General features: G+C 41.7%; 1 protein-coding gene across 2 annotated transcripts in view; it reads right to left on the minus strand.

Moving 5' to 3' along the window:
* Window positions 1-4,077: 4,077 nt before the first annotated feature.
* The window catches only part of ZBED1 (zinc finger BED-type containing 1), a 426,627-nt gene continuing 416,996 nt past the window's right edge, over window positions 4,078-13,708 (minus strand). For both annotated transcript variants that reach the window (XM_073565949.1, XM_073565948.1), the window contains one exon: window positions 4,078-4,791. In XM_073565949.1, coding sequence (XP_073422050.1) covers window positions 4,606-4,791 — 186 coding nt within the window. In that variant the 3' untranslated portion in view covers window positions 4,078-4,605. The remainder of the gene's footprint in view (window positions 4,792-13,708) is intronic.

The following is a 13,708-nucleotide window of genomic DNA, read 5'->3' on the forward strand; positions in this document are numbered from 1 at the left end:
AGATTCTTCCAGGCTAACCATGCTGGTGGGGGAGGGGCGATACATCAAAATGCACCAGAGGGTCTTGTTACAACAGCTTCCCAGGCAGTGACTGAGGGCTGGGCTGAATGGCAGTAACTTATACTTGTAGGCTGTGACATCACTAAAGGGGGTTGAGTTACCACTGCCCTCCCCTTTTTCAGAGTTACAGATTTGCCAAGAAAATGTATAATTATCATAACTTGGCTGGAGTACCTAGCAGAATAACGGCAGATCCATGACTCCTTATCTTGGACTTAGCTTTCTAGCGACACTAAACACAGACTGGCTATTGCACTCTGTTCAGGAGAAATCCATTTCTCGGGTTCTGTCGGTGCTAGCGTTTGGCAAAAAGTGCTGTAGTGAAGCTCTGCAGAAGCACGTCCCAACTATGTATTTATCATATTCCTGTCACTGATTGGGCCCCAGTCATGCCGAATGGTTAGATTCTACATCCCATCCATTTTAGCCACCAAGCACATGGTTTTTTACACAAAGGACTTCTCTTGACTAATTAAGATTCCTGAGGGAGTATAGTGTTACAGGCTGCAAGTGAAGAAATCTTCCCCGGAGCAGCGTGTGTGTACCAGCCATGATTCGTTCTAGAAAAGTGTAGAGAATGGAAGATTCCAGAAGGTGTGCTAATAAGGGAAATCATAGATCATATTCACATTATCGTGACAGATATATCTGACATTTTGTAAAAAAAGACCAATAAAACATTGAACTAATGCAAGCTATTCCATTGCCTTAGCAGAAACCATAGTTAATGAGAGTTGTGTCTTGGAGTTGACAGAGTGCTATCCATGACATCTAGGCCTGGTTGGTAAAAGCTTCAAAAATATGGGCAGACAGATGTGTTATCCAAACTGGACCTCAAACTCCACTGTTATAGTATGGATGAATACAAGAAAATGAAATGTTAAATATTCATTGTACTTGCCCTCCAGTGATGAGCGAATGTGCTTGTATAAGGTGTTATCCGATCATGCTCAGGTGCTAACCGAGTGTCTTCGGCGTGCACAAAAAATATGTTCATGTTCCGGCACCTGCATATCTTGCGGCTGTTGAACCGCTGCAACACAGGCAGGGATTGCCTGTGTCTTAGACAATCCCTGCATGTGTTGTGGCTGTTTAACACACACATATTTTTTGAGCCTGCTGGAGTCACTTGGTTAGCACCCAAACATGCTCAGATAACACCTTATCTAAAACATGTTCACTCATCACTATTGCCCTCTCATTAATAAAGACCTCCCATCAGTTTTTTTTTCTTTACCTAAATCTGTGTACAGTATATGTGTATGTAGTGTAGTGTCTGTGTGTTGATATACTTACATAACCATAAATGCAGTTCTGCTCTGCTTCTCACTGACGTCACCATTCTTCTGATTCTCAGGGTAATACTGTGGACTGCATGACCCGGAAGTAGCTTTAACGCTTTTCAGACGTTGGTTGTAAATTTACGGCGATGTCGGACTCCTCTTTCATGTGGGCTCCGGCGGTGATCCCACAACTCTCTCGACACATGTCAGCTGTTTTAAAGAGCAGACATGTGCCCGGAATAGCCAAGTGTGGAATCGCGATCCACCCACGGCTATTAACCCGTTAAATGCCGCTGTCAAACGCTGACAGTGACATTTAACTCGCGCTTCTGGTCATCGGGTCGGATACCCTTCCACCGGTGCCCCCTGTCACGTGATCGCAGGTCACCGATGGGTTGGCATGACAACCAGAGGTCTCCTGGAGACCTCTAAGGTTGTCACTGCCTTCTTGCTGTGAGCGCCACCCACTGGTCGGCGCTCATAGCAAGTGATTCTACTACATAGAGATCTGATCATTGCCTCTATGTAGTAGAGCCAATCAGGTTAGGGCAGCTTCTAGTCTCCCATGTAGACTATTGAAGCATGCCAAAAGTTAAAAAAAGAGAGTTTTTAAAAATATAAAAAAATATATAAAAGTTCAAATTCCCCCCTTTCGCCCCATTCAAAATAAAACAAAAAAGAATCAAACATACACACATTTGATATCGCCGCATTTAGAATCGCCCGATCTATCAATAAAGAAAAAAGGATTAACCTGATCTCTAAATGGCGTAGCGAGAGAAAAGTCAAAATGCCAGAATTATTTTTTTTTTGGTTGCGGCGACATTGCATTAAAATGCAATAATGGGTGATCAAAAGGTTGTATCTGCACCAAAATGGTATCAATAAAAACGTCAGCTCGGCGCACAAAAACTAAGCTCTCAACCAATCCGAGAGCACGAAAAATAGAGACGCTACGGTTATCAGAAAATGGCGCATTTTATTATTTTTTTTTAACAAAGTCGGGAATTTTTTTTTCACCACTTTTATAAAACAGAACCTAGACATGTTTGGAGTCTATGAACTTGTAATGACCTGGAGAATCATAATGGCAGGTCAATTTTAGCATTTAGTTTTTTTGCAATTTTTTTTCCCATTCTGTAGTACACGACATGGTAAAACCAATGGTGCTGTTCAAAAGTACAACTCGTCCCGCAAAAAACAAGCCCTCACATGGCCGTATTGATGGAAAAATTAAAAAGTTATGGCTCTGAGAAGAAGGGGAGCAAAAAACGAAAAGGCAAAACCAAAAATACCCACGATCATGAAGGGGTTAACAATGTAAGTCTATGGAGCTTCAGAACAAGGCTCAGAACAAGACTCCATAGGCTTACATTCAAAAGAGACTTCTGGCTCATGCACAGAGCATAGAGCATAGTCTGAAGAGCTGTGGTGTCACTGAGAAGAGGAGCTGAACAGCACTGGATAACGCAGAAGGGAGTATAAGGTGAGTACATTAACACACAAACTACATTATCTAATATATAAAGCTCAAGTGTGTGTATGTATGTGTGTATGTGTCTGTGTGTATGTCCGGGATTGGCATCCGCACCGTCGCAGCTACAGCCACAAAATTTGGCACAGTCACACGTCTGGACCCCGAGAGTGTCCTAAGCTATGTTGTGAGGCGAAATTTTAACCCCGCGCGTTCCAATTCACCAAACAATTTTGCCCCTATCTACATAACGGGGAAAAAGTGTGTGTATCAAGCCCCGCCCCTCACTATGATGTCATAATGGTTACCATGGCGACGCTGATGTCATCATAGGTTGCAAGCCCCGCCGCTCATTATGATGTCATAATGGTTGACTATGGGATGGAGGATGTGTGATGGGTATATGGGCACTCGACTATGGGATGGAGGATATGTATGATGGGTATATGGGCAAGGGCCTATGGGATGGTGGATATGTATGAAAGGTATATGGGCACAGGACTATGGGATGGAGGATAATTATAATTTGTTATAATTAACCACAGTTAGTTACTATGCCCGGGCAGCGCCGGGCTCTTCTGCTAGTTTACATATATATATATAAACAAATATATATAAAAAACACTTCATGGGACGGCTTACAGTGATACACTTAATATTTCTTTAACAAATTGAGAGGTGATGCCGATATTCTGTGCCTAAATCTTGGGATATAAAAACATGATTTGAACAAATGAAAGTGGTTCACATGGTGGGGATCAGCCCAAGTCTGAGTGTGATCCATCATTTTCCTAACCAGAAACAGAAGAATATCCAAAGAATGAAAAATTGTAGTTATTTGCTGTTATTTACATTTCTTATTTTGTAACGGTTTTGAATTTTTGTATGTTGCCTCTTTTAACAAATTTTTTTCTTGAAAACACTGTACTTTTTTATCTTAAAGCCTACAACTTTAAAAAGTTTGGTCCTTCTATGGTTTAAAGACCCCTTGGACTTTCTACGAGAGTTTGGCTTTTGACTGTCTGGAGTCTCATCGCCCCTATGCTTGCTGAGTGGTGTCAACTTGTGTATTTGGGATGTGTGGATTGTTTTGGGATGTGATTTATGCTCAATTCACAGCTTGAGTGGAAGGTGAATGCAAGATTGAGTGAAGATTGACTCCTTACAGTCCCAACCACATCACATGGTAAGAAGTTCACCTCAAAATCTCCAAGTTTCTTTTCTATTAATAATCTCAAAAATAAGAAACTCTCGAATCTCTTATGATTAGAACTTAAGCTTTAAGAAATTACTTATTACATCCAAGTGAATATCTAATGAACTCATCAAAATGATTAAGGCTGCAATGTGTGTCAAAGGAATAATTCTACTCTTAGTATGAAACATATTAGTATACCCAAAGCAAGCCGTACATCATAATGAATTCATAGAGGACTCTTCTGAAGAAACATGAATACAACTTGCCTGATCAGTTCACAGTTAGCCATTAATATTCATGGCACAGAATTAAAGGACAGAATCCTTCAGGCAAAAGTTGTATATAATCACGGTAATGATTGAAATTGCACCTTGTATATTACACACAGTTTGAATATTATGATTACAAAATTCTTAATTTGATCCATTTTTTTCTGACAGTAATTTTAATACCTAAACAAATATATTGGCTCCCGAGAGAGAAGCGTCACAAATGAAACATGTAATAGATGAGATCCCAATGGCCGCATCTTGAAAGGCTTGCGTTTATGAAGGTGAAAAACTAATATAATAACAGATAGGTTTAAAGTTTTATGATGGATTTGGTACTGCGGCCATCTTGCAGCTTTCAGTCCACAGTTTCATCTGAAGTTCTATATTATAAGACAAATCCGCAGATTTCGTCCTTTCACCATTATATAAGTAGCAGCCTCCATTTCCTTCAAGGTCTGATGAGACTGATGTATAAATTGTGGTGGCAGCTCCGTCTTCTGCACTCTGTATTGTGATAAATTACAAGAAATATGGTTACAATTAATAACAATTACTATCTGTCAGTGCTGATTTTATCAACATCATTCAATAAAAAATATATTACATTTAAAGGGGACCTGTTATCTGGCTTATGCTTCCCAATCGGAGGACAACACAATAGGGACAGTGACCTGGTAATGTGCTATTTAATTTTGTAGTTTTGATAAAATCACAGCTTTATGTGCTGAGACCTGCTAGTCCTCTCAATGATGAGCTCTGTCTAACCCTGCCCCTGGCATTGATTGATAGCTTAATGCCTACATGGTGCATAGCTGTCAATCACTGGAGGGGGCTGGGTAAGACAGAGCTCATGAATATCGAAGTGGGACTACATAGTGGGATCTCATCCTTTAGAGGACTAGCAGAGCTGCAGCATTTTATCAAATTATGGAAAGATGCCCAGTTAGCCAGCGTTAGAATCTCTCTACAGAAGCAAAAACCTCGTGACAGAGTCTCTTCAACGAAAGGGAATATAGTGTAATTCTGCATATATGTGGATGACAGAGTTGGTGCTAATCTATAGCGCATCACATTTCATCGGCCACAACAGTGGTCTGTGGCTAATGTACGTGTGTGGGAGTACTATCTCTTGCTGCTGTTTAAAGGCAGTAATCCCGCTCCTGTACAGTGGTCACAGACCAGTGTCGTGGCCGATCAATTGAATCACACAAATTCTAATGAATATTATCTCGATAATCTAGTTTCAATTTTAAATTAATAATAACTTCAGAAGAGAAAGTGCAAAAAGAAAAAGGAGTAAAAAAAAATTAAGTACAGTAAGTATACTAGCTGAAATAAGCTTTATAAATTTGGACTTTAAACCGGGCTTCTCAGTCTTTTTCTTCTGGAGCCACACCAGACAAACAAAGATAATATCTGAGCCTTACAATCTATTTAAATTAAAAGTAATTAAAAATATTTCTTATATTTTAAAGATTTCTTTAGTGAACTCGACATGATGTTAAAATAAGTACAAAATGAGTCATTTATGTTGTTAACCCAGAGATTGCTGCAGTCGGCTAACCATCACTGGCCTTCAGTTCCAGTAGCACCCCTATAAAGTCATTGTCCACCATGTAATTTTCAAGTTCAAGATTCTGGCCGAATCATTTGTTAATAAAGCTTTAATTATGGTTAAAACGCCTTTAGCTGAATACTTCGCTCAATCTCCCAAGTATTTAATAGTCAAAGCTAAATGTGACATTTTTAATATTATTTGGGGTTTTATAAAATTATTATTTTTTTTTTACAAGAAGTTAATTTATGTATGTTTATAATAAATATTTGGGTACTATCTGTAATAGCATCTATGCAGTGTTTCAGGTGATGCGCAACATACACAAACAGCGACACCTATAAATCACAAAGTAAGATAACACATCAATCAATCAAATATATCTATGGTGAATAACACATAGGTGCTCTGTAAAATGTGTGGCAGACCACTCGAAGATCAGAAAAATGGAACAAAACACCCCCCAAATTAATGGTCTAAAAGGAAATACCGGACTAATAGATATGTACATAAAATTGCCTTCATTAAACAGAAATGGCAAACGCTAGTACAACATCAGAAAATGATGTGCCCATACTAGGAATATACATTTAACAATGCAAAAAAAATTTAATTAAAAACAAGGACAGCGGACCAAAAGAAAGGGAATAAAAAGGTAAATAGTTGTGATCACATGAATAAGGCCCTAAGGCAGTTGAATCAGGGGGAAATTTGACCAGGGATTGTGCATATAATTAAAAAGTATGTTAAATCCCTAAGAGGGCACAATATGCTCAAGTAAATGCACTAAAGTAGGGTAAGAAAAAAAGGGGAGCATATGCCCAAAATCGGGGCCCTGCAGTGGTGAAGACAAAAACAAAAGAGAAATCATAAATGTAAAAAAGTGAAAAAAAAAACAACAAATAAGGTGCAGAAGCTAATAAAGTGCATTGGTGAATGGCACAAGTGCAAGGACAGTAAAGCACAATAAGGTGCTTGATGTGCAGAGACAATGGTGCTGGAACAATAAAAAGAGGGGCGTGTACCTTTAAGGTCTCCCGGTCCTAGTACAGCCAAAGCATGATTGATCCACCCCCTTAATGTTGGTGAGATGTTCTTTTCCTAAAATTCTGTGCCCTTTTTCTCCACACATACCTTTGTGGCCAAAGATGTTATAGTGAGGACGCAGGAGAGGTTTTCTACTGATGACTCTTCCTTGAAGGCTATATTTGTGCAGGTGTCTCAGAACAGTAGAACAATGTACCACAACTTCAGTGTCTGCTAAATCTTTCTGAAGGTCTTTTGCAGTCAAGCGGGGGTTCTAATTTGCCTCTCTAGCAATCCTATGAGCAGCTCTCACTGAAATTTTGCTTGGTCTTCCAGACCTAATCTTGACTGTCATTGTTCCAGTTACTGCCATTTCTTAATTACATTTTGAATTGAGGAAAGGGCAACTGGGAAACACTTTGCTTTCTTCTTCTAGCCTTCTACTTCTTTGTGGACTTCCACTTCCCACCATTTTCATGCCACCTGAGGAGGAGGACTGTGATTGGACATCAGGAGTCTCTGACTGGATTTAAGACTGCCGACTCCCTAATTTTGTGCTGGTGATTTTTTCCTGCCCTGAGGTTCTGGTTTCCAGTTCTGTTCCTGCCTTCTCAAGCTAAGTGTGCTCTGCTATTTTTTCACATTAGATTTGGTCTGGTTTACTCAGTTTTCATGGTCAGCCAGCCCCTGCTGGGGCTGTGCTGAATTTCCATTCTTATGTCTCTGTTTATGCCAGTTTGCTTTTTGTCCCTGATCAGATTGGTCTCTTTTTGCTCTGTCTACAGAATATACCAGAGTGCTGATATAGGGAATTCAAGTCTAGCGACTTCAGGGTTTTTGTTATCAGAAAGTGTGGGACATTTTTTGGCAGGGTTTTGTGCGTGATTGCAGACAGCATCTTTCCTTTCCTGTCCTTTCTAGTTAGTGTGGGCCCCATCGTTTGCTCAGCCTATTTTTCTATCTGTGTTTGTGTTTTCATCTTTTCTCACCGACAATACATGTTTGGGGGCTGTCTTGCTTTGGGGTCTGCTCTGGGGCAGTTTAGATTTCCCCTTTTCTTGCTTTAGGCTTATTTAGTTCTCCGGCTGTGACGAGGCGTCTAGGATCATCGTAGGTACGCTCCACGGCTACTGCTAGTTGTGTGGATAGGATCAGGGGTCTGCAATCCGCTTAGTTACCAACCTCTCTGGTTTTCTGGGGCTTAGCTTGTTTTTGTTTTTCCTCCTCGGTGACTCATTCATAACAGAATCACCAGCTATACCGCAGATTCTAGGGTACTCAAAAGCAGGAAAAAAAAATTGTAAAAAAAAAGTGTCCAAATTTTTTTTTTTTTATATGTATTTTTTCCTCTTTTTCTCTGGGGCCGTAGGAGGATTTTTTCCTTAATGGAGATTAAGCAATTGTCTGATCGTGTGGAGCAGCTCGCTGATGAAGTGCTGGGAATTTCTGCCTATCTTGCTCAATCCCATGCTGTTGAACCAAAAATCCCTACTCCTGATGTGTTTTCTGGGGATCGGTCTAAATTTTTGAATTTTAAGAATAATTGTAAATTATTTCTTGTCTTGAAGCCTAACTCATCGGGGAGCTCTGCGCAGCAGGTTAAAATTGTCATCTCCTTGCTGCGCGGCGATCCCCAGGCTTGGGCGTTTTTTTTTACACCTGAAAATCCTATCCTGACTAATGTGGATGCATTTTTTCAAGCCTTGGGGTTGTTGTATGATGAACCTAATGCTATTGATCAAGCTGAGAAAGCCCTATTGGCATTGAACCAGGGTCAGGATTCTGCAGAGTTATACTGTCAAAAATTCCGAAAGTGGGCGGTACTTACTACATGGAATGATGGTGCCTTGGCAGCTCTCTTTCACAAGGGTTTATCAGAAACCGTAAAGGATATTATGGTGGGATTTCCTGTTCCCTCTGGTCTTGACGATTCTATGTCATTAGCCATTCAAGTTGATCGGCGTTTACGTGAACGTAAAACTACACGAGAGGTGTTGCCACCTTTTCAACAAATGTCTGAACCTATGCAATGTGATAGAGTTTTGTCTAGGGTGCAGCGTCAGGAGTATAGAAGGTGCAATAAGCTGTGTTTTTTCTGTGGAGATGCCTCTCATATTATTTCTGTCTGCCCTAAACGAGAGAAACGTTTTGCACACACATTTGCTGTGGGTGGCGTACAACCTAAGTTTCTTTTGGCAATTACTCTGATCTGCTCCTTATCCACATTTTCCGCCAAGGCTTTTGTGGATTCAGGAGCGGCTTTGAATCTGATGGATTTGGATTTTGCTAAACGTTGTGGTTTTCCCATCATACGTCTGCAGATGCCTATTCCTTTGAGGGGTATTGATGCTACTCCTTTGGCGGAGAATAAACCTCAGTTTTGGACCCAGGTGATAATGCGGGTCGCCCCAGACCACCAAGAAAAGTGTAGATTTTTGGTACTGCATAATTTGCATGATACTATTGTTCTGGGTTTCCCCTGGTTGCAAATCCATAATCCAGTTTTGGATTGGAAATCTGTGTCTGTGGTGAGTTGGGGCTGTCGGTGTGCTCTTGGTGACACTCCTGTTTTCTCCACCTCTCCCCAGTCTCATGATGTTCCTGACTATTTGGCTGATTTTTATGATGTATTTAGTGAGAGTAAGTCTGCGTCCCTGCCTCCTCATAGGAGTTATGACTGTGCAACTGAGTTGAGGCCTGGGTGTAAATTTCCCAAGGTTCGGCTTTTCAACTTATCAGTACCCGAACATGATGCTATGCGATCCTATATTAAGGAGTCATTGGAGAAGGGTCATATTAGACCATCTTCACCTGGGTTTTTTTCGTAGCTAAGAAAGATGGTTTATTAAGGCCTTGTATTGACTATCGTTCCCTTAACAAGATTACGGTTAAATATCAGTATATGTTACCCCTGATTTCTGATTTATTCTCCAGAGTTAAAGGTGCCTGCTGGTTTACTAAGCTTGATCTCGGGGGGGCGTATAATCTTATTCGCATCAAGCATGGAGATGAATGGAAGACGGCGTTTAATACTCCGGAGGGACATTTTGAGTACCTGGTGATGCCTTTTGGGCTCACTAATGCCCCTTCTGTCTTCCAATCCTTCATGAATGAAATTTTTCAGGACTTTGTGGATAAGTTTTTGATCATCTATTTGGATGATATTCTGATCTTTTCCAGTGATTGGGATTCTCATGTGGAACATGTTCGGACTGTGTTCCAGATTTTGAGAGAGAACTCCCTGTATGTGAAGGGATCGAAATGCCTTTTTGGTGTACAGAGGATTTCATTTTTGGGATTTATTTTGTCTCCGTCAACTATTGAAATGGACCAGGACAAGGTACAGGCCATTTATGATTGGGTTCAGCCCACTTCTTTGAAGGCTCTCCAGAAGTTTTTGGGTTTTGCTAATTTTTATCGTAAATTTATAGCTAATTTTTCTGGTATTGCCAAACCACTGACTGATCTGACCAAGAAGGGCACTGATGTGCTGAATTGGTCTCCAGAGGCTGTTTTGGCATTTCAAGAGCTGAAGCGGAGGTTCACTTCTGCTCCGGTTTTACGGCAACCTGATGTCTCACTTCCATTTCAGGTAGAGGTAGATGCTTCGGAGATTGGTGCAGGAGCTGTTTTGTCCCAAAAAGATCCGGTGACTTCTAAAATGAATCCCTGTGCCTTCTTTTCCCGAAAGTTCTCCCCATCTGAACGCAACTATGATGTGGGGAATCGGGAATTGTTGGCCATGAAGTGGGCATTTGAGGAGTGGAGACATTGGGTTAGAGGGAGCTAGACATCAAGTTGTGGTCCTCACTGACCACACGAATTTGATTTACCTGGAGTCGGCCAAACGCTTGAATCCTAGACAGGCTAGGTGGGCCTTGTTTTTCACACATTTTGATTTTGTGGTCTCCTTTCTTCCGGGCACTAAGAATGCTAAGGCAGATGCCCTTTCTAGGAGTTTCTTTGCCGATTCTCCTATTTTGACCAAACCTACTACCATCCTAGGTGAGGGGGTAGTTCTTTCTGCCATCTCGCCCGACTTGAGACTTGCCCTGGAAGAATTTCAGGAGGACAAACCTGAGTGTTGTCCTATGGGAAAATTGTATGTTCCTGACCAGTGGAGGAAGAGAGTGATGTCTGAAGTTCATTGCTCCGCGTTGGCTGGTCATCCAGGTATTTTTGGTACCAGAGATTTGGTGAGTCGGTCTTTTTGGTGGCCCGCCTTATCTCATGATGTCACGAATTTTGTGCAGTCTTGTGGGATTTGTTCCCGGTCTAAACCCTGTTCTCGTTCTAGTGGGTTGTTGATGCCCTTGCCGGTGCCCAAGAGGCCATGGACCCATATCTCAATGGATTTTATTTTTGATCTTCCTGTCTCTCAGAGAATGACTGTTATCTGGGTGATTTGTGATAGACCATCTTAGAAAATCTATCTTGTACCACTCCCAAAGCTGCCATCTTCCTCAGAGTTGGTGCCCTTGTTTTTACAACAGGTGGTTCGGTTGCATGGGATTCCTGAGAACATTGTGTCGGAGAGAGGAGTCCAGTTTGTCTCCAGATTTTGGAAAGCCTTTTGTTCCTAGCTGGGAATTCAGTTATCCTTCTCCTCTGCGTTTCACCCACAGACCAATGGGCAGACTGAGAGAACAAACCAGACTTTGGAGTCCTATTTGAGATGTTTTATATCTGCTGATCAGGATGATTGGGTCTCATTTTTGCCCTTGGCCGAATTCGCCCTAAATAATAGAGCTAGTTCTGCCACATTGATGTCGCCCTTTTTCTGTAACTTTGGGTTTCATCCTCGATTTTCTTCAGGGCAAGTGGAATCTTCAGCCTGCCCAGGTGTTGACACTGTGGTAGAGAGAATGCAGCAGAATTGGGACCAAGTGGTGGATAAGTTGTCCCTCTCTCAAGAAAAGGCCCAGCGGTTTTCCAACCAGCACAGGACCATTGGTCCCCGGTTTAAAGTGGGTGATATGGTTTGGTTGTCGTCAAAAAATATCTCTATGAAGGTTGCGTCTCCAAAGTTCAAGCTAAGATTTATTGGGCCTTATAGGATTTTGGGGATTCTTAACCCGTTTTTTTCGATTGGCTCTAACTGTTACATTTAAGATCCATAACGTGTTTCATAAGTCTCTGTTGAAGAGTTTTGTTGAGCCAGTGGTTCCTATGGCGGCACCTCCTGACCCTGTGTTGGTTGAAGGTAATGTGGAATATGAGGTAGAGAAAATACTGGATTCTCGTCTGGCTAGACGGAGACTCCAGTATTTGGTCAAGAGGAAGGGTTATGGCCAGGAGGACAATTCTTGGGTCTCTGCCTCTGACATTCATGCTGATAGATTGGTTCGTGCTATTCACCGGGCCAATCCTGATCGGCTTGGTGGCATGGATGAGGGTTCGGTGACCCCTCCTCAAGGGGGGGGTACTGTTGTGAACTCATTTTCTGGTTCATCTCTGGCTTCTGGTGAGGGTGGTGGAGCTGGCTGTGTTGACAGAGGAGTCATGAGTTCTCCATCTGGGCTCCCTCTGGTGGTGACAGCAGGTAATGAAGCTGATCTAAATGGCAGAGACCTGACACCTGAGGAGGACTGTGATTGGACATCAGGAGTCTTTGACTGGATTTAAGACAGCCGACTCCCTAATTTTGTGCTGGTGATTTTTTTCCTGCCCTGAGGTTCTGGTTTCCAGTTCTGTTCCTGCCTTCTCAAGCTAAGTGTGCTCTGCTATTTTTTCACATTAGATTTGGTCTGGTTTACTCAGTTTTTGTGGTTAGCCAGCCCCTGCTGGGGCTGTGCTGAATCTCCATTCTTATGTCTCTGTTTATGCCAGTTTGCTTTTTGTCCCTGATCAGATTGGACTCTTTTTGCTCTGTCTTCAGAATATACCAGAGTGCTGATATAGGGAATTCAAGTCTAGTGACTTCAGGGTTTTTGTTATCAGAAAGTGTGGGACATTTTTTGGCAGGGTTTTGTGCGTGATTGCAGACAGCATCTTTCCTTTCCTGTCCTTTCTAGTTAGTGTGGGCCCCATCATTTGCTCAGCCTATTTTTCTATCTGTGTTTGTGTTTTCATCTTTTCTCACCGACAATACATGTTTGGGGGCTGTCTATTGCTTTGGGGTCTGCTCTGGGGCAGTTTAGATTTCCCCTTTTCTTGCTTTAGGCTTATTTAGTTCTCCGGCTGTGACGAGGCGTCTAGGATCATCGTAGGTACGCTCCACGGCTACTGCTAGTTGTGTGGATAGGATCAGGGGTCTGCAATCCGCTTAGTTACCAACCTCTCTGGTTTTCTGGGGCTTAGCATGTTTTTGTTTTTCCTCCTCGGTGACTCATTCATAACAGGGCCCAAACTTTTACACTGGCCCATTTTCCTTTTTGTAATTCTTAAAATGTAAAAAATGACAATATATTTTTGTCTAAAACACAAAGTAAATGTGTCATCTTTAACTTTAGCCCTTTTAGAGATCATTTAATTTTTAATTTGCTTAACTGTTCACAATAACAGTCATTTTGACCAGGGATGCCAGAATTTTTACATGCCACTGAAAGCCCCATATAGCCTCTCTACATACAATATGAGCCCTACATAATAATCTATATACAGCATGAGCCCCACACAGCCTGCCTACATAGAGTGTGCCCCACACAGCCTCCATACATACAGCGTGAGCCCCACATAGTATCACAATATGCAGCATTGCAGCATGTGCCTTACATAGCCTTCCTATATACAGTATTATCCCCCCACATGGGATACTATACACAGTATGAGCCCCCACACAGTCTCCATATATACAGTGTGAGACCCACATAGCCTCCATATATATAGTGTGAGCCACAC

This window comes from Dendrobates tinctorius, unplaced genomic scaffold (genome assembly GCF_039654945.1).
Source record: "Dendrobates tinctorius isolate UK_male_01 unplaced genomic scaffold, ASM3965494v1 ptg000016l, whole genome shotgun sequence".
Lineage (NCBI taxonomy): Eukaryota > Metazoa > Chordata > Amphibia > Anura > Dendrobatidae > Dendrobates > Dendrobates tinctorius.